At 49.5% G+C, this 27,696-nt stretch overlaps 1 protein-coding gene across 1 annotated transcript in view; it reads left to right on the forward strand.

Moving 5' to 3' along the window:
- Positions 1-2,326: 2,326 nt before the first annotated feature.
- Positions 2,327-27,696, forward strand: part of GRAMD1B (GRAM domain containing 1B) — a 169,275-nt gene continuing 143,905 nt past the window's right edge. Inside the window, exon 1 of the mRNA XM_035009171.1 lies at positions 2,327-2,888. Coding sequence (XP_034865062.1) covers positions 2,518-2,888 — 371 coding nt within the window. The 5' untranslated portion in view covers positions 2,327-2,517. The remainder of the gene's footprint in view (positions 2,889-27,696) is intronic.

Consider the following 27,696-nt stretch of genomic DNA (forward strand, 5'->3'; position numbering starts at 1 on the left):
GAATCCTATTGTGGGTGGGAAAAGCAGCTGCAGTGTGTGGGAAGAGCGAGCTTGGTGACTTGAATTCCTTTTAAGAGGCATCCACTGAAATTCAGAGTGTTGGTGATAAACTTCGAAGGGCCTGCTCCCCTTGTGGATCTCCCCCTCCCCCCATTACCCATCAAGTCGGTTAGCCCTGTGTTGTGGATCCTCACGTCTTTGTTTGCTTCTTTGCTTTGTTTTGTTTGGCTTCTTACTTCAGCAGGCCCCTCAACAGGCAGGCAATGGGAAGTTATCGGATCCCCTGCAAAGCCCTTGTCCTTGGAGGAAGTCCAAGGCAGTGAGCATCCTTGGAGGAAGTCCAAGGCAGTGAGCAACTCTGGCGCTTTGGCTTAACTCGGTATCCTGAAGTTTGGAGTTGCCTGTCCAGCGCCCTCAGCATTCCCGGGTCCTTGCCAGGCCTGACACCTGAAGGGGTTTCTCCTTTCTATGTCATGTCCGGGAGTTAAAATAGAGTGATACCAAACCACCTTTGAGTGAGCCAGTGGCCGGATGTGGAGAGTCAGAAATAAGACCAGCTGATGATCCGGGGAGTCATTTACAGGTGGGCCTGGCCTTGGCTTTTTGGCCACAGTATCTCTGTCCCAGCACAAAACTGACTTCTCTCAGTTTCCTGGCTTCTTGGACATTGATACCTTGAGCTCTCCTCCATGGGTCATTCCAGGGCATGATGAACCCATGGCCAGTTGTCATGCTTGAGGTCCTGCTGACCTGCAGGGATGGATTTTCTTGCTGTGAGTTCTTGCAAGTCTTTGGGACTGTGATTTTTCCTCAGCTTTGGGACACTAATGAAATGTTCCTGTGCCCATCACCCTGCTAGGGAAGCTGGGGTATCAGCTCTTAACTGGAAATTGGACTCCTAGAGAGGGGCAGAGAACAGGTGAGTCAACTTGTGGATTTAACGGTGCATTCTTCTGTGCTCCTCCTGGTCTGTTTGAAAGCTGCTGTCTCTACTTTGAAGAAGCAAATAGTGGAGAGGTGTATGTGCTGGGCCGGAAGGGAGGAGAAAGGACCGTACAGCTCTGCTCTAGAAGCTGGGCTGGCTTATGCTCAGTCACAATGGAGAATGCCTCAATAGTGAATCAGTTCTCGGGCCAGGCTCTTAGGGCTGTAGGTCCTTGGATCTAGGGAGGGAGTGGGTCAGCATACCTTCAGACACTGCTGGGGCTGATTCACTTTCTAGGTTCCATGACCTGGGCACATACTAGATTTTTGTGACCCAGTCCATACCCATTGCAGGTTGAAGCAGAATTGAATCATCCCCCAGGAACATAACTCCCAGGAAGTCTTTGCTGGATGCTTTGCCTTCTGGATGCTCACCCTCCAGTAACTTCATTTTGTGCTTGGGATGGGGCTATGGTATTGACGGGGTCGCTCAAGATGGAGAGGGATCATCAGTCCCTTTTCCTTACTGGTCCTGTGTGTCCTATGTCTCTCAGATCCCATTGTCTGTCCTTCCTTGGTATGTCATGTCTGCTGTCCTCAGCTTACTCCACAGGAGAACTGTTGTCACTTCTCAACTTGTCATTTTGGAAGCAGCCTCCAGGAACTTTGCTGTCGCCCTCTGACTATGCCCAGCCTTCCTGTGCCCCTACCCGCACTCCCAAATAATTCGAAGAAAGCACTTTTCTGAGAAGACATTCTGCAGAAAAGCCCCCTAGTTTTCCCCCAACCCTGTCTTGGGTGGCCTTGGGGAGTGAGGACTGAATTCCTGATTCCTCCTCCCCCCCCCCCCCTCCCCCAAAGAAAAAGCTGGGCGTGAGACTAATGAGCGCTGCCTGGCCAATCGTTGCTTTGAGAAAGTCTGGTTTGTGATCCTGTTTCATTAGGCTGATTGGAACAGCCTCTACTCGGAGGTAGAGTCCCTCCTCCCCGAGGGATTTCGCGTACAGTTACTCTGGCTGTCGCTGCCTGTGCATGCCCTTTCTGGCCAGAAATGACCTCCCCTCCCCTCCCTCTTAGCTCTCCCCTCCTCCTTTTTTGTTTTTATCCAGTGTCTCGCTTCCTCTCTCTTTCTCTCTCCCCCCATCTTCGCTCCCGCTCTCCGCCTCCCTGCAGCGCCACGCCGGCTCCCCAGCCCGGTCGGCCGATCGCGAGCCGCTGAGAGTTTGCCGAGCCGCCCCCTGGGGCCCCGCGCCGCCGAGTCCCGCTAAGGCGAAGACGCAAGCAGGCCGGGGAGAGCGCGGAAGAAAAACCAGCGGGCGCGCCGCGGGAGCCCCAGGAGGGCGGCCGGGCGGCGGCGGGCGGCGGGGCGGGCCGGCGCCGACGGCCGGGGGGAGCGCGCACCGGAAAGTTCGGGCCCGGCGGCCTCGCGCGCGCCCGCCCGCCTCGCGGCGCTCCGGGAGAGGAACTTGTCCTCCGCGCCGCTCGAGCGGCGAGCGTTTCCCAACGGGAGCGGGCCGAGCGCGCCGCGGCCAGGGGTGGGGAGCGAGGCGGTTGGCGGAGGGCGCCGACGGAGCGCGGCCGCCACGGGCCCCCATGCCGGCGGCCAACATGCTGGAGAACCTGCAGCCGCCCGCCCTGCAGGTGCCCGAGCCCCAGGGCGCGCCCGAGGGCCCGCTCTGGTCCAGCTCGTCGACCCCCACGCTCCGACGCCGGCGCTTCAAGACGCGCCGCACGAAGAACGTGCAGGAGCAGAGCCTGCAGGCCGGGCTGACCCGGGACCTGCCCGGCGTCCTGGCCCCGGGCAAGGAGTTCCTGCAGCTGCCGTCCATCGAGATCACGCCTTCCAGCGACGAGGACACCCCGTGGTCCAACTGCTCCACACCCAGCGCTTCTCCGCGCCGAAAGCGCTTCCTCCTCCGCAAGTGGCTCAGGGTGAGGGAGCGGAAGGAGTGCAGTGAAAGCAGGTACGTCCCTGCGCAGCCCCCCTGCCGGCTTCCCTTTCCCCTCTCCTGCCCTCCCCGGGGGCGTCCTGGCCGAGACCTCGGGAAGGAAAGCGGGGGGGAGGAGGGGGCCCTCGCCAGAGTGGGCTTCGGCACCTCTGCGCCCCGCTCGAGGGCCGGGGGTACTTCGGCTTCCACGCGTGTCGCCCTCTTCCCCAAGCCGGGGCCGGGGGGCCTGCGACTTTCTCCTGTGTCACACACCTGCGTAGGGCTTCCCGCCGCATTCCATCTCATTCCATCCTCATAGCAAAATGCATAATAAAACCATGGCAGCTAATATCTGTTGAGTCCTTATCATGTGCAGGTCATTAACAGTGAGCACGACGTATCGCGAAAACTCTTGAGTTAGGTACTGCTGTTATTTCCACTTAAGACATGGAGGTAACAGAAGGTGAGAGAGGTTAAGGGGCGCCTCCACTTAGGCTCATATTGCTGAATTCCATTTCAATTTTTATGTTATTTTGGCCACACCTGCTTGCTTTTCCTAGCCCACATGTGTAGAGGACGTGCTGGAGTTTGCATGTTGAGTACTCGATTCACATTTCCTACTACAAGAGTCTTCAGACGTCTAGAGCTGCTCTGCCCCACTCTGGTTTGTGCCGGCTACTTTTTTGCCCGGGTTAGTGTGGCATCTGAGTAATGGGAGAAGTTCACTTTGTCCTATCGCTCAGTGTAGAAAACCATAGGGCAGCTCCATAGAGCCTTGGCTAGGAGGTGTGTTGGAGCCAAGCCCACCGCCTGGTTGGCGGGGAGAGGGATCCTCACTGACTCTTCCATACCATGGACTCTGCTCGTTTACTTTTAGACGCTAGGGTCCTGTCTCTTAATTTTTTTTTTTTTTTAAGATTTTATTTATTTGCGTGAGAGAGAACGAGAGACAGAGGAGAGGGAGGAGGGTCAGAGGGAGAAGCACACTCCCCGCTGAGCAGGGAGCCCGATATGGGACTCGATCCCAGGACTCCAGGATCATGACCTGAGCCGAAGGCAGTCGCTTAACCAACTGAGCCACCCAGGCACCCGGGTCCTGTCTCTTAACAGAGGTTTGTTGCCTGGTGTAAGACAGCTGAAGGATTGGCCAGGACTCCTCCTCCCAGGCTGTTCACAACAATCACAGTTTGTCAGTTTCATTCACTTCAGTTCAACAAGTATTTATTGAATGTTCTCCTGAACTCAGTCTGGTACCAGCTAATGTTGATGGGGTCCTGGGCAGAGAGGAGGAAGGGCTGGGTAGAAAAGGGGATGCCAACTTTGAGAAGGAGAGTGGGCGGAGACTTGTACAAGCAATTAAGACATGTAAGTTTCACTCCTATGGAGGAGGTGGAACCATGGGAAGACCAAGATTTCTGGAAGGGAGAGGCTCAAACTGTGACAAATACAGACGGGTGGTAGAAAACAGCAGGAAAAGTATGAGGTCAGGGGCATGAGATCAAGAAAGGGGAACAATATGGACAAAGGCAAAAGAAGCAAGGTGGTGGCACCAGGCTAGCTCATTTGGAAGAGCCTGCCGCTCTTGATCTCTTTGGGGTCATGGGTTTGAGCATTACTAAAAAATAAATAAATAAATAGATAATAATAATAAAAAAAAACTTTAGAAGAAGAAAGAAGTAGGGAGAACCTTGTGTCTTTGAGGGGACACTGAAGAATCAGTGGGGTTATGCTAAGCTTTCCAGGATCTCTTTTCTGTGGACTGGAAATGGTTATCCTTAAAGAGCTTTTTGTGGACCTGAGGATAACAATTCTTTCTGTCTGGTACCTCATCCTGCTGCCTTTTCCACAGAGTAGAGGGAAGAGGGGCAAGCTTGGTGGGGACTAATCTTCTTCTTCTTCTTCCTCCTCCTCTTTTTTTTTTTTAAAGTAATCTCTATGCCCAATGTGGGGCTTGAAGTCACAACCCCACTCTACCACCTGAGCCAGCCAGGAGCTAATCTTGAATGAAAATAGTTCATCACAGTTTGTCAGCTTTCCCCTCGAATGTGAGAGACCCTAATAGAGACCCCATTTTGGTTTTGGGATTTGCCATGCATATGGAGGACAAAATATGGGGGAAAGAGTCTTGCATTGGGTGAGGATGGAGGTGGATTTGGTTGGAATTAAGGAAGGCTTTCTTGGTTTTGAGAGTTGTCTAAAGGTGCTGTGGAATCTTCAGTATTCTTAAAATCAGGCAGGATTTTCACCTTGTAGGTGTAGATGAAGGCAGGTCTTTTAAATGATGGCTTGCTGGATTAGAAGAATATACGTGTATGTGTAGAATAAAGGCAGACTCTGAATTCAAACCTAAATTGGTCTGACTCAGATCTCTACTCTTAACCACTGTTACACTGTCTCCTGTTGGAATCTCTCTGGATCTTGGCAAAGACAAAACCCCATCATGTGTAGGTCTTAGAAATGGAAGGCTCCTTGGAGAGAAAAGAAGCAATCAAGTGAGTAGAAGCTTGTGGATGCCCAGCAAGCTACCCTGAGAAAGAGTTGGCTTTTGAGGACAGTAGAGCAAAAAGAATATTGGACTTGAAGCCAGGAGATTTCGGTTTATTATAATTATTTTTTTAATTTTTAAAGATTTTATCTAAGAGAGAGTGAGAGAGCATGAGTGGGGAAGAGGGTCTGGGAGAGAGAGAAGCAGGCTCCCCACTGAGCAGGGACCCCCCCCCCCCCATGCGGGGGCTCCATCCCAGGACCCTGGGATCATGACTGGAGCCGGAAGCAGACTCTTAACCGATTGAGCCACCCAGGCGCCCCCAGGAGATTTCAGTTTAAATTTCAGTTCTGTCATTTAGTAGGTGTGGGACCTTGGATACCCCACTTCGTTCACCTCTCTGTGTGTCTCACCTTCTCCATCCATGGAGGTGGAAATGTGTCTCAGGAGTAATACTCGTGAAAATGTTTCCTACACATGAAAGTGCTGTGTCAGGGTGAAGGATTATTGTCAGTATTCTGTGAGTATCTTGCGTGGAGTGGATGTACGCTTGAGAGTATGAGCTCACACACTCAAGTGTCCTGGAGCAGCACCTGGGACTCCTCACACCTGATGGGATTGGAAAATTGCTCTGCTCTGGCCTGGTTTAGCCAGGGGGGATTAGCACACCAGGCCCTGCGTGATATCCATCCTCTTCACATTGCCCCTCCGGAATCTACCTCTCCACAGGCAAGAAAAGCACCTTTCCGGCTGCAGTGGAGTCTGATGCAGTAGAAGGCAAGGGGCTGTGGATTTTAGCTGCACAAGTTAAACACAGAAAGAGGATCGGGAGATCCCTTTTTTCCCATCCTTTAACCCTAGGAAGAAAGAAGCGGAGAAAGGGTCAAGTCAGTGTGGTTTGGGGAACCAAGGACCTTCGGGTTCAGTAGTGAAATAATTCACACCCAGTTTTGTCTGGCTCATCTTTGTATCCTCACTGTCTAGCACTGTACTTGGCCTTTTATTGTGATCAGTACGTGTTTGTTGGGGCACCTGGGTGGCTCAGTCGTTAAGCATCTGCCTTCGGCTCAGGTCATGATCTCAGGGTCCTGGGATCAAACCCTGCGTCGGGCTCCCTGCTCAGCAGGAGGCCTGCTTCTCCCTCTCCCACTCCCCCTGCTTGTGTTCCCTCTCTCGCTGTGTCTCTCTCTGTCAAATAAATAAATAAAATCTTCTTAAAAAATAGTGTTTTGTTGGTGAATAAATTAAAAATGAGTGGAAGAATGATTCTTTTTTTCTCTACTGTTGGGAATGAAATTATCTTTATTCATAAGTCAGGGAGAATTTCCTGGAGGAGATGAGTTGAAAGCTGAGGTTTTTTTCCCCGTGACAGCTTTATTGAGATATAATTTACGTACCATACCATTCACTCATTTTTAAAGTATACAATTCAGTGGTTTTTAGTATGTTCCCAAATATGCACAAACTTCATCACAGTCAATTTTAGAGCATTGTCATGACCCCAAAAGGAAACCCATACCCTTTATGTATCACCCTCAGTGCTCCTATTCCTCTCCCCGGCCCTAGGCAGCCACACATCTACTTTAGAGGGCAGAGGGTTTTGTGGTTGTTGTTATGTTTTGTCTTGAAGATTTATGTGTTCATTTGAGAGAGAGAGAGAGAGCATGGGGTGGGGGGTAGAGGGAGAGGGAGACAGAGAATCCCAAGTAGACTCCCCGCTGAGCATGGAGCCCAAAGCAGGGCTTGATCCCAGGACCCTGAGACCGTGACCTGACCTGAAATCAAGAGTCGGCCACTCAACCCACTGAGCCACCCAGGCACCCTGAGAGCAGAATTTTGAATAGAGACCAGATGCTTGTTGGTGAAAGCAGTTTGGGGGTGTTGGCTTGAAGATGGGAATGGATGACCAAGAGTGGCCTCGATGAGGGATGTGGAAAATAGGGTGGTGAACGCATGGGCTGACCGACTTGATTTATGCTGAAGAGTTGGAATTTCAGTTTATCAGTCAGTCAACAAAGATGCATTGAGATCCCACAGACAGTGTGCTCTGTATACAAAGAGGATTCAGCCCATTGGGGAGCCGCTATAGGTTCTAGAATCTGGGAGAGATGTGCAGAGTGGTATTTGAGGCAGCTGATTCTTGCTGTTCTGTGTGAACTGGGTGGTGAGTTAGGGGCCCGAGCCTCGCACTGTTCTTCCAGCCCTCTGACTGGGAATTGTTAGCTACCATTTAACATAAGATGGCACTTTTTTTTTTTTTTTTTTTGCTGGCCGTGTTGCCCTCTGAGCCTCCCCCCAAAAATGGTAGAGTGAAGTTGATGGGGCAAGCTTTTGGAATTAGTACCTGCATGTCTCCCTAAATTCCTTGGCCATAACTGGTTGTGGTGATTGTTCAAAACTCTCTGACCTGCTGGATTCTGGTGAAAAGTCGGAAATTGGACGGAACCCTCGTCTGGCAGGATGGCATACTGTCCTCATTCCCTGGAGGGAGAGGGGAAAACTGACAAGGGCCCAGTGAGCAGGTGTGGATGACTACCTGTAGGCTGTCTTTCCAGAGGACACAGCAGTACATCTCTGCTTCTTTGCCCCCCAGGGCGCCCCCCCCCCCAGTATTGTCATTATTTGGGCTACCATGGCCCCTTGGCTGTTCTGTCCCCTCTTCTTCTGTAACATCCTCAGGCTGCTTAGAGTCCTTTCAACTTGGAGCCTCAAGGTTTCCTCTCTGCAACACACATCTGACCTCAGGCGGCGCCTCTCACTGATTCTGCCCAGCCTGGCAGGCCAGGCTCTCCATCTGGTGGTGCCAGCCTCGCTGGTGTGTGGGTTGGCAGGTAATGGTATCATTGGTGTATTTATCTTGATTCTTCAGCCTTTCCTCTGACCTTTGGAGAGAGTCTTGCTTCTGGTTTCAGCTCCATTTCCAGGGGAGCAGGATGAGTTGTGCATCCAGACACTCTACCCATCACCTCTGTGCACACCCTGCGGTGTATGAGAGGCACAGGGAGTGTGGGGGGAGAGAAATGGCGTTTTTTTTTTTTTTAAGATTTTATTAGAGAGAGAACACAAGCAGGGGGAGGGGCAGAGGGAGAGGGAGAAGCAGACTCCCCACGAGCAGGGAGCCCGATGCAGGGCTCGATCCCAGGACCCTGAGATCATGACCTGAGCCAAAGGCAGACGCTTAACGACTGAGCCCCCCAGGTGCCTGAGAACTGTCATTCTTTCTTAACACAAAACAACAAAAACAAATGCAGAGGAGACCTGTGATCTGTCAGCAGATTAAGTAAGTAACCGGTGCTGGATTAGGTGAAACTAGTGAGAGCCTCTACCCGACCTATAAATTCTCGAGGCCGGGGACTGCGTTTTACTTGGTGCCAAGTTTTGGCAGAGTGCCTCCAATACACAATCCCATTTAATCCTCACAAGAAACTCCCCAGGTGGGTGTTAACGGCTGAGAAGGCTGAAGTTCAGAGATTAACTCGCTCCTGGTCAAACAGAAGCAAGGGTGAGATTTGAACCGTTCCAGAGCCTGAGCTCTCTGCAGGACAATGTACCATCTCTCCAGGGCCTGGAAATCGTTGGCTCTTGCATGTTTGAGAAAGCATACATGTGGAGGGGAAGGGTGTGAGAGAAGGTAGGAATGAGGTCAGCAGGATGGGAAGGGCTCCGGGGAGAAAGCTGTAGGGCGTGTGGGCGAGCACTGCTGCGTGGGGGGCCCGTGCTGACCCGCCTGGGAAAACTGCTCGGCTAGCGTTTGGCTGGAGATGTGGTTTTCAAATTCTAACCGTTCGTGGAAACTGAGGAGGTCGAGGTGGAGGCCCATGGACTGATTCACTGTGGCCAGGCTCCTCTGTGGGAGTTGGTTATTTTAAGAGTTTCCATGGTGGTTACGCACTCAGGGGGCGCCAGTTACGCATCAGGCAGGAGCCACGGATGATCCTGGGGCAGATTAGCAAGTGATGATTCTGCCCGGTGAGGTTTCTCACGAGTCCTCTCCATCCACCAGTTGCTAGGCTGGTCACTGATAATTGCTTCTAGGGTAACGCTATTTTCCATTAAGGCGTCTGAATGGCTAAGCTGCCAGTGGGGAATTTCCTGACCTCCGTGCGCGAGCCACTGGGCCCTGGAGCAGGTGTTTAGACACCCAACCAAGCTGGCCTGAGAGCCCAGGGCGGTTGCTGGGTTGCGGTGTGTACAGGAGCTTTCTATAGCCCGAGGGCTTTTTCTGGAGCTTTTGCCCTCTTGGGTTCTTGCCTCCGTAGCCCGCATTGGTGTGGTGATGTGCCAAGGGGCTGTTGTGTCTGGTATGAAGGAAGATACAGCTTTTACACATCTCGTGGGGGTGGGGTTGGGGGGGTGGTCTGTCAGCTCTTGTTCTGTGATTTCGGCGCCTGAGGCATCTTCCTGCTCGTAGAGCAGATGGCAAAGCTTCCATACAGGATGCAAAACTGAAAATCAAACGTGGGCAGGACGGAGATGGTTCGAGCTGCAACAAAGAGATTTCAGGCAGCGGCTGGCTCCACCCCCCCCCCCCCACCGCCCCGACCCCGGCCGCTGTGCGCAGCCACGTGCCACCTTCTAAAAATAGTCCTGGTGTCAAATACTCTCCTCTGTTTCCCAGACGCTATGTGTCTGGATTTTCAATTCCGATAATACTGTTCAGAATCATCAGCGAGACGTGGCCGTGGCTCAGCTAAGATCAGTGGTGGAGGAGGGGAGGGATAAGGAAATCCGCTGCCCCTCCACTGGAGCCCCCGATACATTGTTTTTTGGTCCGATGGTGTGAAGTCCTTTGTTCTGCATCCTTCGTACACACTCCGTGTTGAGATTCTGGTTGTTCAACCCCGATTTGTCGATGAGATAAGGAAACAAGGCGATAGGCGTGTCGCGCTGGCAGATCTGGGTTATGGCCGGGAACCCTGGCCTCCGACCTCAAGTCTGGGCCGGTTTCTAAATGTCACTTCTCCCGAGCTTCTTGGTGCTTCGTGAGATCTCCTGGTGTCAGCACGTCGCTGCAGTAATGCGTCTTCTCAGCCTGCTGCCTCTTACCTACTCGGTCTGACCACAGAGGGTTTTAGTCTTGCTGCCTCTTGGTTAGCAAATTCAGTCAGGAAGTGAGGGGGCTGAGTGAGGGGGAAAAAAGAAAAAGAAAAAAAACCCCAAACCAACAACCCACTTGGTTTTTCCCCTTTCTTTCACAACTATGGAAAAAGAATTTGCCCAGGAGGCCCGGAGGGGGAAAGGGGAGTATGGTAACCCTTGCATCATTTGACTCAACGGTTAGGAAAATACAGAAAGAGTGGACGGTCGGTTTGGTGACACATTTTTGAGGCTCTGCAAGGGTCTTCCAGCTTCTTAAAAGAAATTCTTACATCCCAAAAGCCAGTAGATATTGTGTGTGTAATAAAATAGCTAGTTAATGTAAAATTTGGGGTCGTAGGGAAGAGAAGGATAAAGCTCATCATTTCACTATGGCATTGGCCGCATGTTTGGTGTATTATCACCCACTATGTTTTCTCATTCGGGTTTCCTTTTTATTTTTTATTTATTTTAAAAATATTATTTATTTATTTGTTTGTTTGACATAGAGCACACGGGCAGGGGGAGTGAGAGAGGGAGAAGCAGGCTTCCCGCTGAGCAGGGAGCCCGATGCGGGGCTCGATCCCAGGACCCCGAGATCATGACCTGAGCTGAAGGCAGACGCCCAGCCAACTGAGGCCCCCATCATCCAGGTTTCCTTTTTAAGCAATAGACATTTTGTTTCATCGGCTCTTCCGTTACTTTGTCCCTGTAGAAGGTGGGGTAGAACGTAAGTCCTTACGTTGAGGACAGGGGAGGACAGGTGAGTCTGTGAAATAAGGGGGGAGGGGGGAAGAATTTCTACAGCACTGTTTTTGGAGGAGCCATGAGGATGAGATGCTTCTCCAAAGTGCGGGGAAGAACCCACTCAACAAAGATGCCACTTAGCCTCGTCCTTGTGGTTCCCATTCCCGAACCTATGTGTTAGTGCCAGTCTGACTCCACAGAGCCATCTGCCCTGATCCGGCAAGTGTTTGCCTTCCAGCTGGGTCATTACACTCCAAGCTCTTCCTGACCTTTTGTTTGCTTCTCAGGGTTGGATGGAATAGCAGGAATAAAGGTTATTCTGAACAGGGTGGCACTTTTCCAGGGAGCAGTTTGCCCTTAGCCTGGGGGGCAACATGTGTTTTCTCTATCTTTGTGATGAACCACATCTTCCTGACAGGTGAAGACCTCATAAAAAAATTTAAAAAAGACCTCAGAAAAGAGGATTGCACCACCTCTCTTGATTCCTTCTTTCTATGTTTCAAGGCCCGCTACTGAGAAAGTTCTTCCTCAGATCTGACTGAAATCCCCCGTGGTAAGGTTCAAACACATTTTCTCTAGTTTTGTCTTCAGTGAGGACGAGAGATGGGTCATCCTTTGAGAACATTCCTTCAGAGACTTATTCTTAGTAGTAACGTGTGCTGTGGCTTGCAGATCCTGAGGGAAGCCCTCGGTTTGTGCTAGTGATTACTTGGATGTCACAGGTGCCGTGGGGCCCTGTGGACTTATTGGGAGGATTGGCGGCCACACGTGTCGGAAGACCAGAGTAGAGAGTGGCCCGCCCATTCGGAAAGTTCTGAGGGACCCCGAAAGATTCCTCTCTCTCAAATGCCTTCTCCGTGCTTGGGTTGCTTCCTTAAATGCTTCTGTGAGTTGACAGCCTTTTTTTTTTTTTAAAGATTTTATTTATTTATTTATTTGAGAGAGAGAATGAGAGAGAAAGAGCACATGAGAGGGGGGAGGGTCAGAGGGAGAAGCAGACTCCCTGCTGAGCAGGGATCCTGATGCGGGACTCGATCTCGGGTCTCCAGGATCATGACCTGAGCCGAAGGCAGTCGCTTAACCGACTGAGCCACCCAGGCGCCCGACATCCTTTTTCTTTGTAGTTAGAGAGATTAGGGTGGAAAATCAGAGAACTCAGGAGAGCTGATTCTCACAGTTGAAACATTATGGGGACACTTACAGGGCTGTGCTGGTGCTTGGGATACAGGGCTGGACGCAAACGGCCCTTCCATTGAGGAGCTCCTGGCCTGTGTGGAGAGCAACGTGAAAAAGATAATTTCAGGAGAATATGGAAGTCAGACTACAGCATTTAAAAAAAAAAAAGAATAGGTCTGAGGAAAAAGTTGGCTGGAAGGGACAGGGGAGGAGGGTCCTAGGACCTAAATGGCACCACAGTGTTGTCTTACTTGTCTATACTCAGCTGCCACCTGTTAGTCCCTATAGTTCTGGCTCTGCCACTGTCCGGAGAATCTAGTCTTCGTGGTGGCTGGGATTTGTGGGGTCATTTCAGCTCGGAACAAACAGACGTCCAAGGCCGTGAAGTTGGTCAGCAGCAGAGATGGCTCTGGACTACAGGTACCCTGCACGTCAGCTCGGCGTTCAGCCCACCCCGTGTCTGGGGAGCCCATTCTGCATGGAATGGAGCCTGTCTTCATCAGCAAACTCAGGAAGCTCCCGTAGGCCTCGTCTGTGGATGGTCTTTCGGAGGACCAATGTCCTAGCACCAGTCCGGGGGATCATCCGAGGCAGCTAGGCTGTTGGCTGGGGTTCAGCTCATTTTCTTCCTGTGTGGTCCTGGACGGGTGACTCCATCTCTCCACATCTGGGCGTCTTTCTCCTCTGTAAAGTGGAGAGTACACATTTCTTCTTCCTCTTGTAAGACAGTTTAAGTAGACGCGTCTGAAGAGTTACGCTAATGTTATTATTAGTTAGTAAAAGTGAGATTTTTTTGGTGGTCTGTGAGGCCTCTGAGTTTGCCCCTCTGGTTAGCACAAGCTGGAACAGTGGTTACTTCTTTGATCAATTATGAGATGTCGCTTTTCCTATCTACCAATAGGTGCTGAAAATGAGCTTTTACAATTCATGGGCTGCTCTTGTCTGTCTGTCTCTTCAGTGTCTGTCTGCTTAAGGTTCTGACTCCAGGTTTCTTATTTTTCCCTCTCCTTTTCCCTTTGCCCTCCCTCTGCACCTCCTCCTCCTAAATCTACGCTTGTTTCATCCACTTGAGTGGCTTTAATTATTTCTCTATGGTGATGACTCTCACATACCTCAGACCTCCTCTCTTTCCTGAGCCGTAGTCTCAGACCTAAGAGTGACTAATGGACATTTCATGGGGATATTCTTCAAAACTCCGCGTCGGTGTCCTTGAACTGGTCCTTCTGCCCTCCAGCCCAGTTCCTCTCCCTCAGTTCCGGATGGGGACCGGTCAGCTTCATGAGGCTTCCCTCCTCTGAGAGGGTGTTCTTCAAGCCCGTCTTCCTGACTCCATCACCGTTGCTCCTCTCCAGGCCACCATCTCTCCCATGTGTGTTCCTCAAGTTTCCTCCTCGCTGGTCTCCCTGTCTCCGAGAAGCCCTGTCCTTTCATTCTTGGCTGCAGCCAGAGTGGTCTTCACGACCTCACTTCTGCTCCCCTCCTGCTTCTGCTCCCAGTCCCGTGCCTCCAGCCATAGTGGCCCCTCCGTGCCTTGAGTGGGGCGCTTTCTCTTGTTTCCTGGTCTCCACAAACACTGTTCCTTCAGCTGGAATTCCCCTTTGGTAACACCGGCCCACCTTGCCATGCTGCCCTTCTTTTCTTCTCCTTTGGGTCTTTCCTCCAGGAAGTATTTCCAGACTCTGGTGTTTATTTTTTATTTTATTTTATTTTAAGATTTTGTTTATTTGCCAGAGAGCACAAGCAGGGGGAGTGGCAGACAGAGGGAGAGGGAGAGGCAGGGTCCCCGCTGAGCAGGTAGCCCAACGTGGGACTCTATCCCAGGACCCTGGGATCATGACCTGAGCCGAAGGCAGATGCTTAATTGACTGAACCGCCCAGGCGTCCCCAGACTCTGGTATTTATTACATGTCCTAGTTTATGATTATGTTCCTAAATTGCGATTATCTGGTCACATTGCATCCTTTACAGGATCATAAGCTGTGAGGGCAGAGTTTATTTTATTCAGCATTTATTTTATTCAGTGCTTGCTGAGCTCTTTGCGTGGAACATCGTAGGAGCTCAGTACATAGGTATTTAGGGAAGGAGTAAATAATCGAATGAAGGACTGTACAGAAACTTGATTTTCATGGAATTCTAGTGTAAATCATTTTGTAAAGCAAGATGTCCTTTTTTTTTTTTTTAAAGATTTTATTTATTTATTTATTTGACAGAGAGAGACACAGGGAAAGAGGGAACACAAGGGTGGGGGTAGTGGGAGAGGGAGAAGCAGGCTTCCCGTGGAGCAGGGAGCCCACGTCACATGTGGTCAATAAATACACCAGGCTTGATCCCAGGACCCCGGGATCGTGACCTGAGCCGAAGGCAGACGCTTAACGACTGAGCCACCCAGGCGCCCTGCAAGAAGTTCTCTTGAAGCTGAATAATTACCCCCCCATATCCCATTTATGTAAATCTGGATGATTACGTAATGGCTTGTTTGCTTTGAGCCTGTTGGTTTCTTTCATGTTTTTATTTCTTTGTGCTATCTGTGTCTTCCATCAGACTGTCAGTGCCCAGAGATCAGAGACTGCTGTTCTTCTTCTTTTTTTTTTTTAATTTATCTGAGAGAGAGAGAGAGGGCATGAGAGGAGGGAGGGTCAGAGGGAAAAGCAGACTCCCTGCTGAGCAGGAAGCCCAATGTGGGCATCGATCCTGGGACTCCAGGATCATGACCTGAGCCAAAGGCAGTCGCTTAACCAACTGAGCCACCCAGGTGCCCCGAGACTGCTGTTCTTCTAAGGATGGTCTCTATTCAGGGCGTTTAACTTGGCATCTGTAGGTGGAGGTGGTTGACCTTTCCCAAAAAGAGGCTCCAGAAAGTGAGAACAGGTCAGAAGCAATGGTCGACCCAGAGCCCAGGTACCGTCTGCAAAGAGGAGTAACTAACCCTTTTCCCACCAAAGACCTGTGGCAGTTTTGAAGGGTGTTTTGAATTTTGGAGCTGTGGTTGCCATGGTAACCACACTTTTTCTGGCCTTCTGATTCCAGGTTGGGGCTACAGTTGTTCCTCTTGCAGGAGAGAAGGATTTCGGAATATGTGCATCCTTCCTCCTACCCTCTCCCCCACCCCCCACCCCCGCTGCCAGTTAATCCACCAAATATTTATTGACCACATGTGACGTGGCAGGTGCTGTTCTAGATACCAGAAACTATAGCGAACACCATAGTTTCTGGCTAGGAGAGCTTGCATCCTAGAGAGGGGAGGGAGACAGTAAAGAAAGGAACGATGCCATAGTGATCCCTGTTTATTTAAACACAAGTTACTTGGGCACATCCCTGGAAGAGAATTCATCTGTGTTCTAGAATGTAGAAATTGGGAATTGTGAAAGTAATGTCTTCTGCCCTGCTTTGCAGAGAGAGAGAGGAATGGGGGTGCAGCTGAGGGCTGAATGTGGGAGCGGACTCCTTCCCACTGACAGGAGGACTTCATTCGGGGGTAGGCATCTCGCAATGCAGATGCATCTGGTACTCTGACATTTTCCAAGACCTCAGGAGATGCTGGTGCAAAGCTGGTTCTCTCTCTGCAGCGATCGGGTGTCAGAGCATTTGTCCTCCTGGTGTTTTCCTCTCGGCTCTAGCAGAAGCCAGGAGCTGAAGGGCCACCAGGAGAAATGGACCTTCTTCATGCAATGTAGTGGCAGCCTGAAGACAGGCCTTCAATGCCAGGTACTGAGGGACCACAGAGTGTGGACTCTGAACTCTTGAACTGGGAGCCTGGGATGGGGGGAGGTAGGCGTACAGAGGAAAGAGGGGACACTGACACTTGCCACTGGAGCTTCTAGTCAGAGCAGCAGAGAATGGTGCCCACGTGGAGACAGGTGAAAACAATGCTGGCCATTGCAGTTGATCATAATCTCTGAATTCGGGCAGCACTTTATCCTTTTCAAAAGGACTTACCAGGCCATGGGCTCCAGGAAGGCAGCACAGAGGATGATGATTCTTTGCATTTGCCCCAAAACATGCCATACTTCCTGGCATGCACCGAGCCTCCAGTCACATGTTTAGGGCTTGGCCATCCCTTGCTTCATTTGCTCCGGCATCCTGTGGGGCAAGTGTAAACGACTGTGTCCACTTGGTCCTTAAGGAAACTGAAACTCTGCAACATGCCCACATCCGTACAACTAAGTAGTGATGGAATCCTGACTCAAAAAGAGGTGGTCCTGTCTCTTTTAATTCAGGCCTTTTTTGATACCGTGGAAGAATACACGTGCATATCTAACATCATCCTGAGGTTTATATGCATGTGCTGACGATGTAGGTAATGAAAATCCACAGGAAATGGAAAATAGAGACCGACCATTATAAGCCGCTGTTTCACAGGCCTCTATTCTGTTAAAGCAGCAGCTGCTGTGAAAAGCTTTGGCTGGATTTTTTACCTCCCCTGCGGGACCCATGAAATATTCAGGCTGCCCCAGCGAGGAGTGTTCAAATTCTGCACGCCTTTATGGCTTGGCTACTGTACGCCAGCCACTGCGCTCTGGCTAGCCTCTGCTCTTGAAGGATTTAGTCTATTTATTGTCCATCCATTGATCTGTTCAACTGTAAGTTTTTATTGAGCATCTTTTAGGCAATCAGTGCAAAGGATACAAATAAATGTATGGCAGGTGCCCTCCAAGGAGAGGGCAGCAGGAACTGTGGCATTTGGTCATCCTGGTAACTGGCCAGATCTTTCTGCAAAGGACGTCCTCTCTAGCAGAAGACCTTCCTTTGTAAGTGGAGCTGGGTGGACATTTTGTCTTAGGGGAGCAGAAGCAAATTACTGTCACCCTAGGGCCTGGCTCATTCACTTCAAGAAAGAGACAAAGACGGCCTGTGTTTTGCTGACTGGGGAATCCTAGCCATGGGCCTGGGGTAACCTGGCCTGCTTCTCTTCTCTCTTTTGCAGAACACAGGACCACTGAACTTCCCTTTGCCTTCCTCTAGCAGAGGATGGGCTGGGGAACAAAAGTTCTGTTTTGTTTCTCATACCTTTGATGCAAAGGATTCCAAAGTTGGGCATTTTTGGATTATTATCTGTGCCTATTTCTGACCTTGGTCCTCATAGCCATGGAGAGTCTAGAGTCCTAGAGCATCTGTCTCCAGTTGCCTATAAGCTTAGGGCCCCTCTGGGTGACAGGTGCTGTTTGGAAATAATTCACTTGCACTGTCTTAATCAGCTTAGTAGTGTCCTCAGAAGGTTAGTAAGAAATAGTTGAGTGCGTGCAGGTCCAAACATACTTGTCCAGGTTCAGTGGATGGGTGTCAGAGAATGAATGAATGAATAAGTAAACAGACCTTTAAAAACCAATGTATTGTGAGGGATGCCTGGGTGGCTCAGTCAGTTAAGCGTCTGCCTTGGGCTCAGGTCATGATCCCAGGGTCCTGGGATTGAGTCCCACATTGGGCTTCTTGTTCAGTGGGGAGCCTGCTTCTCCTTCTGCCTGCCGCCCCCCCCCCGCCCCCACTTGTGTGTGCTCACTCTCTCTCTCTTTCTGGCAAATAAATAAATCTTAAAAAAAAAAAACCAAAACAAATATACTATGTATTTAATATATATATAAATATTGTATATGTATCTGTGTGTGTGTGTTATATATTTTTTAAACTTGGATATCCATAGGACAGGTGAGGTGGTCTTTGGCCTGGGATGGTAACTCCACTCTTATCAGCAAGAAATTTTAATTTGCTTATTGAATATGATACTTGTCTTGATGTTAGCTGTTGGGTTAGAGCCATCTACCTCCGGGAGACCGAGAGACTTGGCCTGCCCCGTTCTGGATGAGTCCAGGCGAAGCCCAGCTGGAGCTGAGGGATGGAGCATCCAGAGTCACAGGCGGCTACTGATGGTGAATTTGAGAGCGACCAGGGACAGCTGAGACATAGAATGTGTTTCTCCCTCTTCCAAGGCTGTTCATCCTTGCAAAATACCGTTGATAACTGCCCAGGCTGACACTGTTCCTCCCCAGTGTAGATGACTTCCCAGTGGCTGTGTTTGACTTTTATTCCAGTAGCAATTTCCAACCTGCTTCCGTAGAGTAAAATTCCAGCATGGAGCAAGCCTTTCTTCCCTCAGGCTGTTTTGCATCATCAGTTTCCTCCTGCATAAAGAGGGCAGCATGATGATACCTAGCTTGTAGGTTGGCATGGAATTGAAAGAAAGGTGAGGCATCTCTCCAAGTTCCTGATGCACGATAGGTGCTCACTTTCTGATGACTTCTTGCTCATCCCTTTACATTTAAGGGAAAGCAGTGTTTTCACATTGGTGTCATTTTCATATCGGTGCCAAGCTTATCTGATCCAAAGGGCAGGCCCTGGGGCTTGTGGTTGTTTGTCATTGCGGCACCTTTGCTGAGTCATCTGGTGTTGGCAGACCTGGAAAAAAATAGTGGTCCAGAGGGTGGTTAGGGCTGTGTGTGATCAGGGACGGCAGCCTGTTTCGTCTTAGTGTTTCCTGGTGCACTTCTGGACCCCAATCTCCCTTCTCATGGGAGAAGGAGGGGGACACGTAAGCCACCGAGGGGATGTTGCACCTGTCTTGCCCGCTGCTGGGTTTCCCCTGATGTGGCTTCATGGATCTTTGATTTCAGCTTAATCGGTATTGCCGTAAGGCCCCACGGAGAGCTCTACATGAATGGATTGTCTTCTGGGTTTGAAAGGAGTGACATTCTTTGAGATGAGGTGTAATTAGGAGAGAAGATGCTATTGGTGCTAGAAAAAAGATGCCGAGGGAGAACTTTTAGAAAAATGAGACGATCTTATAAAAAAGAGCCAAGGTAAGACGTATAAAGACCGCCTTTGAGATGTGAGGCATTTGTGAGATTCGGGTTGGTTTTGTGTGTCCTCGGCAATGGTTAGTCCATCTTTTATAAGACTGCGACTGTGGACCTAGCTACATGCCATTCTTGTATTTTGAGACTATTTTAACTTGCTGTATCTGAATATTTTATGAGCACTTGGCCTGATATTAGTAAGAGGATTGTGATGTGTTAAATCCCAGTCGACATCAGTGATAAATGTGGTTTTGAGTATGTACCGTGTAAGAGCTATCTTTACTATTTAGGAAAGTAGGAAAGCAAATGTTTATATCCGTTTTGTCACAGTAGATAGAGATATAGAATGAAAGGAAAAATACTTGATTTAACTATAATCTGTGTTTCCATTAGGACGAGCTAGAGATTCAGTAGGATGCATTAAAATCAAAACAGAATGCACTAGAATCTTCTTCTGAATTCCCTTCCAAATTAAAAATACTCCAAATTAAAAATGCCCGAGAAACCTTCAGATTATATATATTCCCATTCAGTTGGTCATTAGTCCTGTGGGCACTCGTCATGCAAACTGCTGCACGAGTCACTCGGTACGACCCAGTGGGTGAAGTCGTGTGCTCTCTGGTGAGCTGTGTGGATTCGAGTCCAAACTCTGCCACTTTTTATCGATGTGACTTTAACATTTTTTTTTTTTTTTGCCTTCTCAAGACTCCTCAGTTGTTTTACTATCTCAAGACTCCTCAGTTGTTATTACTATCTTTGTAATACTTTTAACTTACTGTGAGTTTTGTTTTGTTTTGTTTTGTTTTGTTTTTGTCTGTGTTGATGAGCTGTTTCTCACCTCTGCATCCCTACTGCTAAAATACAAGAATCTGAGGTTCTTCAGAGCTGGGGCCCTGCCTACTACCATGTCTCCCAGTGGCTAGAACAGACCTAGTACTTAGTAAACACTCACCAACAGCACATGACATTAACATTCGGTGGAATGAACAGCTATTAGTAGTTATCTTTGTCATGAGCAATAGCGCCGGAAGTCGGAGGAAAAAAAGGAAGATTCTTTCTCTCCTCAATCCTGGGGTGTCTCTTTCTGTACCTGAAGGGCAGCGTGGGGTTGTGAGCAGAACTCTGCTCTCAGGGTAGGGCCAACTCGAGTTTTATTTTTTGCAATGCTATTAAATACCCCTGTGGCTTGATACATGTCTCTTCTTTCTTTAGTTTCCTGTTCTGGAAGGGGAAAAATGAGACAAGATCATCTTTTAGGCCCCTTCTTGTATAAGGGTTGGTCCACGATTTTATTACAAGAATTTATAGACTCTGATCAAGTGATAAGCTGGAAACAGTCACAATAAAAGGAAGCAGGAATCCAGAATTGAGAGCGCAGGAAGTGAGCCAGGAAGTCACATGTGTGTCTGCACCCGTGAATTGCCTTTCCGGGGACCTAAGCTACAGCTGTTCGCAGGTTGCTGTTCTTTCTCTTCTCCCCACTGCCCAGCCAGGGCCACCTCACCCTCCTGGTTCAGGTCACACAACGCCCTTCTCTGCCAATCGCTTAGCTTTCAAACCGATTTTCCTGGAAGAGTCCTTAAAATCTTACTGAGCTTCATTGCACGTTTAAGGCCAGAGGGGCCTTTGTGGTCTGGCGCGCTCAGTTCATTTTACAGAGAAGCATACCGAGGTCCAGAACGGCGAGGCTCCTTGCTCTGTGCCCTGTCCCGTCAGTGGTGGATCCAGAGCTAGACCCAGACTTCTGAGCCCAGCCCCAGTGCTACTGCTCTTTTGAACATGTGCTCTGTTTTCCATGTTTTTATTTTTAATAGATGGGAGTGTGATTTTGTGCATGACTCCAGGATGAGTCATACGGATGGTACGTAGGACCCAGCTGGGGTGCCCTGCAATCTTTCCATAGCCCACCTTAGCAGCGTCCTGCTCTCAGTCTGGGCACAAGGCCCGCGGAAGATTCTCGCTGTAGACTTACCTTACCATTAGGTGAGCAAGGTGGGAGTACTGAACTGGTCAGGAGGTATTTATTCCTTGCCTCATACGTGTTTTGCATGTATGTGCTTGGAGTGGCAGGGATACCAGAGAAGAAGACAGAACTGCCTTCAGGTGCGGGCAAGCAGAGGCAGCAGGGCATTCTAGATTTCTCCCTGGCCTTCTCCTACCACCTGTAGTCAGGCACCTCCTAAATCTCTCTCTCAGGGGTTCTACTCCCTTAGTTTGAGCCTTCATCCTCTCTGCTCTTTTGAGAGGGCTTCCTAGAGGCCTTCCTCTTAATCCTCTGCTTTCTTCCGATAAACAAACACACGCCCCTCCAGAAGTGTTCAGTACCTCCCTCATCACCTACAGGATGAAATTTAATCCCACTTCTGGGACCCACGGACCCTTTGTGATAACAGACTTTGCTTACTTGCCTGTATTCATCTCTTGCCGTAAAGGGCCCAGCCGTCACCTCCAGCAGGGTGAGCCTGAGGCCCTTGACTGAGCGAGCGTACAACTCCCGTCAAGTCTTCGTGGGCATGTGCCAATTTCTCCACTTAGAATATGGTCTGCCTAGTAACATTTTACTGTCTTAAATGCCCTCTCAGATGCTTCCTCCTCTGTGAAGCTCTGTGCAGAGTCCCACGGACCCCAGGTGTTCTGTCTCGTGTGTGGGTAGTGTACTTCACATAGACATCTTTTCCCATCCCACCCTCCATGAAGAGGTTAGCTTATTGTGTGTAATCTCATTACTCGATGGAAAGGCTCTTCATTAGAGTGTAAACTCCTTGAGGACAGAATGTAATATTTTCTCTTTCGTCTTGGCGTTCCCTCAAATGGAGCCTGGCACATAGTAGCTGCTCCAGAAATGCTTGTTGAATGAGAGACGTGATCTCACTAAGTAATAGGAAAATTAAGTCAAGGGTAGAGTACTATTATTTTTTTTTCCCCAAGAAGGAGGAGTCATTTCAAATGCTGTAGAAGTGTCAGAAAGAATTGAGATAGGAAAAAGGCCACTGGGTGGTCTTTGGTGACATTTGATAATAGGATAGTTTGTGTAAAACAATCGAGATGGGAGCTTGAGTGAGGAAGTGAGCAGAGGGAGAGATGCAGCTGGTGGAGTTCGCCAGTTTGAGGAGTGGGGAAATGAAAGGAAAGCGGAAAAGGTGGGTGACCTCAACACTCAAAGGAGTATGATGAAATCACAAATGATCTGAGTCCACTTTGGGTGAATATTTGCCCTCTTGGGGCAACTGGGCATCACCAGTTCCAACTTACCTCCTCAAAATGGAGCTGCCTCTCAGCCGAGCTCAGGAATGGAGGCTGCCCATTGCGTTCCGTCTCACTCACATCACCCTGAGAAGCAAACAGACATAAAGAAGAGCTTGAAGCAGATCTATTTCTTGATCTCCAGATCTTGAATGGCATCCTAGGCAAGGAAACATTGAAAGGCCAGGGGTTTTCCCTGCTCCTTGTAGTGCACCTCCACTCCCATTTACTACGGAATGTGAGTAAAGAGCAGAAAAGACAAAGGACAGTGGCACATTGAGTGGTAAGAACACATGGGGGTATGTGTATATAACTGGGACACTCTTTCAGCTGTGCAGATGGGAGTGGAGCTTGCTCCTCTAATTCCCCCAACTCTGAGTCGGTTCTACTTCACCATTGAGGCATGGGGATAACCACCTAATGCTCTTAGCCCAGCAGAGTTACACAGAGGACTCAGACAACAACGCACTTGTGGGCTTTAGGCATTGCCAGCCCAATTGCCTGCCTGGCCAGGAGCTTGGAAAAGCGTGTATAGGAAGTTGCTGTAGGGGGCGCTGTGTAGGTTAGAAAGAATACAACATCATAGATGAGTTAGAGTGCTCAGCTCTTGGAGTGAGGGCGGATTGGGGTATTTGGTAACAGAAAATGGCACACTGTTATTCTCGATGTAAAGAAATCAAGAACAGACAGAATGGAGTTGGGTTGAAAAAGAAGCTCGAATACTGACTTTTAAGTGAGATCATATGTGAAAAATGCTTATTGTAGGCGTTCAGTACACGTCTGTTCCCCTTTCCCTGTGATACAGCGCTTTGGTGGTTCATACTTATCTTTATACTTTAGGCTTCATTCCTAAACATACTCTTAAGATTCTTGAGGGTAGGGCTAGGTCTTAGGGTACTTTGTCTCTACTGACTTCTAGCACGGCACTTGGCCCACCCAAAGCTTGCTTTCTCATCTTTTCTCTGTTGGCAGGCTGCCATTTGAAGTGTTCTTTGAATGAGTCTTGAGTGAATGAACCATGTACTTTGTGGATCATGAAAATCTTTTTTGTGCCCTCTTCCATGTGGGTGGATCCCAAAGTTGAACCTGAAGAGGGCAAATTGGATATAGGGCAGGAGTGTGTGTGTGTGTGTGTGTGTGTGTTTCATTAACATTCTCAAAACAAAAATAAATGACTTGTGGATCATTCAACTTGTTTCCTTGTGTTCCATATTCTAAATTACCCAGTGTCTGTTGCCTTCTTGCTAATGAAATGTGCCCGTGAGTGTATACCTTATCAGAAAGTTGTCCAAGTGCTCCATGCGGAAGATACCGTGCTGAGCTATTAACTCACATGTCCTGACTCCAGGTCCGGTCAGTGCTGTTTCTTCCCCAGGCCCCTGAGGGGCTCTCTGGGAGTGCTAAATGACCAGAGTTCTTGGTTAGGACTGTTTGTTATTTCTTCTGATTGGAAAAAACCAAGATAAGGGTTTTACCATAAACCAGTTTTTCCCAGAGGTGAAGGGCAAATGAAGTTGAATGGGGGATGGGGCTAGGCGTGGGGCAGGGAAAGGGGAGGCAGGGAAGCTGAAAGGACTCTTTCTGGGACACAACACAGCTGCAGTCTGTCCTTGATCTGCATGGGCCCTCCATGTATCTGGCAGTTTGTCTGCTATAGAATTTCTGAGTCAGCACCCCCTCCCCCCATGTTTCGTTTGCCCTTTAGGACACAATTCCTTCTGCTTTCCAGATGCATCAACGCCCCCCCTCCCCGCCTCCGTCCTTGGCTTTTTGGGGCAGGACAGAAGGCTTTCTTTTTCTTTCTTTTTTTAAAGATTTTATTTGAGGGGCGCCTGGGTGCCTTACGCTCAGGTCCTGAGCCAGGGTCCTGGGATTGAGCCCCGCATTGGGCTCTCCGGCTCTCTGCTCAGCGGGGAGCCTGCTTCTCCTTCTCCCTCTGCCTCCCCTCTGCCGACTTTTGTTGTAGGATTTTTTTCTCCGTTGGTGCCCGTGATTCATGGTTACTCCGCTTCAAAGAATGAAGAGGTAGACCAGACAGAGTGGTGGACAGCAAAGCAAAGTTTATTGAGCAATAGCAAAGTGATCTACAAAACTCCCGAGGAAGGAGGGGACCCCAGGGGGTTGCCACTGGAGTTTCTAAATCTAGGGGTTTTTATGGGCTTGTAGGCTGGTTGTTTTAATCTGATTAACCCTCCCTGCGCCAGTCATTCAATCAGGCTTTTGTCATCTATTTATCACGTGGAAAAGGGTGGAGGGCTCTTTCCAGGGTGGGTGTAAAATCCTTTCAAGGGTGGTTTCCTCTTGGGGGGCGGGGGGCGCTCCTTGACCCCACCTGCCTTTCTTCCAATTATTCTTCATCACTTGTGTGCGTTCTCTCTCTCCGTCAAGTAAGTAAGTAAAATCTTTAAAAGAAAAAAAAGATTTTATTTGAGAGAGAGAGAGTGCTCATGAGCAGGGGAGAGTGGCAGAGGGAGAGGGAGAAGCAGACTCCCCACTGAGCAGGGAACCTGCTGCACAGGATCCTGGGATCATGACCTGAGCCGAAGGCAGATGCTTAACCGACTGAGCCACCCAGGCGCCCCAACACAAGGCTTTCTACATCTTCCTTACTTTGTTACCTCCAGCACTCCTACACTTTCAGCTTAAGGGATTTGATTTTGGTTAACTAGAGGGAAGCAGGTGGTGACCAGTTGGGAAGCTGTAGTCATAAAACATCTTGAAAACGTATTTATTCTTAACTGGGCTTGGTCTTTAAAGAAGTAACATAGACTCCTGCCACTTTTTCTTGGACTTCTAAAATGCTCCTATGGGAATTCACTAGCGGTTTCTGGGGAATCAGGTGCCCCAAGCTATTCCAGGTTGGCTCCTACATCAGGCTCCTTCTGCTTCAGCTGGAGGTACACCCAGGTTGGCCGGGCCGCCAGGATGGCTTCCTAAACTTATTTCTGTGGAGAGGCCCTTGGGGCGCCAGCACTCCTGCTCTTGGCCCCGCCCAGCCCTCCCCAGTCCTGCCCTGACGCCTCCAGGGGATGGCGCTGGCCTCTCTGTTCCCTGGGCTTCAGGCCAACCCTTCCCAGGCCTCCTAGAAGTCTTCCCAGGCCTGGCTGTAGCTCGGGGAAGCCCTCCCCTGTCCCTGGACGCATCACTCTGTCTCGTTTGGCTTCCCTGTGGCCTTTTTTTCAGCTGCTGGTTGTTGTCGAGACAGCTCTGCTCTTCGGCATAAGTTGTTCAAGAACTTGTTTATTTCTGTGGTTTCACTTGTGGCCTTGCGACCTCATGGCAGGTGCCATTACCTGGCGAACTGTCCCGTTTCACATCAGCACCTGTTGACTGGTCAGCGCAAACTCTGGTCACCTCTTTATTTTTAATTAATTTTCTTCAAATTAATTTAGTTTTTTAAATCTTTCTGACACACAATGTTATATTAAGTTTCGTGTGTGCACCGTAGTGTAAATAACCCTATACATCATACTCTTCTCTTGTCATTTCTCCTCGCAATATTTTTGCTGCATTGGACTTCCCAGATGCTCTTGCTTTGCTGCCAAGGGCTGCCTCCTGCAGAGACAGTTGGCAACTGCAGCAGGATGAACACCCCCACTCCTCCCAGGCTCCCTGCCCTGCCCGAAATTCAGATCTCCCTCACTCTCATCCCTGAGGTCGGTGGTTCCTGCCACCCACCCCTTCCCAGCTTTAAGTGAATGCCCTGGCCTGCTGTTGGCCTGTACTTGAGGTGATAGAACAGGGAATTCAGGGCCAGAACACCTGTACTTAAAACCCTTTTAGGGCGCCTGGGTGGCTCAGCCGTTAAGCGTCTGCCTTCGGCTCAGGTCATGGTCCCCGGGTCCTGGGATCAAGCCCCGCATCGGGCTCCTTGCTCCGCGGGAAGCCTGCTTCTCCCTCTCCCTCTCCCCCTGCTTGTGTTCCCTCTCAGGCTGTGTCTCTCTCTGTCAAATAAATAAATAAATTCTTAAAAAAAAAAAAACCTTTTATCCTTGGCTTACCACCGGTTTGCTCTTTGACAGGTCATGTACCCCTGTAAGCCCTTATTTTCTTCATCTTTAAAACGGGGATCAGGGGGCGCCTGGGTGGCTCAGTCGTTAAGCGTCTGCCTTCGGCTCAGGTCATGATCCCAGGGTCCTGGGATTGAGCCCCCGCATCTGGCTCCCTGCTCAGCAGGAAGCCTGCTTCTCCCTCTCCCACTCCCCCTGCTTGTGTTCCCTCTCTCGCTGTGTCTCTGTCAAATAAATAAATAAAATCTTAAAAAAAAAATAAATAAATAAAATAAAATAAAACGGGGATCAGGGGGCACCTGGGTGGCTCAGTCATTAAGTGTCTGCCTTCGGCTCATGTCACGGTCCCAGGGTCCTGGGATCGAGCCCCGCATGGGGCTCCCTGCTCTGCGGGGAAGCCTGCTTCTCCCTCTCCCACTCCCCCTGCTTGTGTTCCCTCTCTCGCTGTCTCTCTCTCTCTCTCTGTCAAATAAAATAAATAGAATATTAAAAAAAATAATTTCCCACATTAAAAATTTTTTTTAAAAAACGGGGATCAGAGTACATGTATTCTTACCTACTTTACAAGGTTGGAAAGATCAGATGGGAGAATGTGCAGGGAAGCACTTTGTAGACTGGAAAACACTGCTTAAATGCGGATCTTTACTGTTACTATTAAATATGGCATATTAGAATGCAGTCTCTTGAATACACTGAAAAAAGTAGCCAGTGTTTGCCCTAAAGGAGGTTTTTTTCCCTCAGGTGGCCAACAGGTGATCCCCAAGGCACCATGCTCAGGCTTGGCTTCGTCAGAACTCTGTGGCTCAAAGGGCATAGAGCTCTGGGTGCAGGAGGAAAACAAAAAAATGAAGTAGGCCTTGACTATGTCAGAGGGAAGGGGCAGCCAGGTTTCTGTGTGCTCTGGGGGCTCAGTGGGCCAAGGGGGAAATGCAGTTACTGAGGCGTGAGGTCATGTAGAAGAACAGAAGGGACAATATGAACAAAGTTCAGAGGAATGAGTGTGCATGGTTTCTTTGGGGGGAACACAAGCGATTCTACGATTCTACGTAAGCCCAACATGTGGGGCTTAGGCAGAACTTTCTGTAGGGGAAGTTGAGAAGTTGGGAAGAGGAAACAGGTTTCTTGTTATAAGGCCCGTGTGAGGCAAAGCACCTCGGACTGTATTGTAGGGCATGAGAGGCAAACTCCAAAGGATTTTAACCTGGGAGGAGGGGCGTTTAGACCTGTTTTAGAAAGAGACACTGGCTGGTCTGGGCATCTCCGTGTGCTGGGGCTGGCTTGCATCAACCACTTGTCTGCAGAGCTACCCGGCTGTGATG

This window comes from Mirounga leonina, unplaced genomic scaffold, assembly GCF_011800145.1.
Source record: "Mirounga leonina isolate KUSES-001 unplaced genomic scaffold, KU_Mleo_1.0 Mir_153, whole genome shotgun sequence".
In the NCBI taxonomy this organism is placed as follows: Eukaryota; Metazoa; Chordata; class Mammalia; order Carnivora; family Phocidae; genus Mirounga; species Mirounga leonina.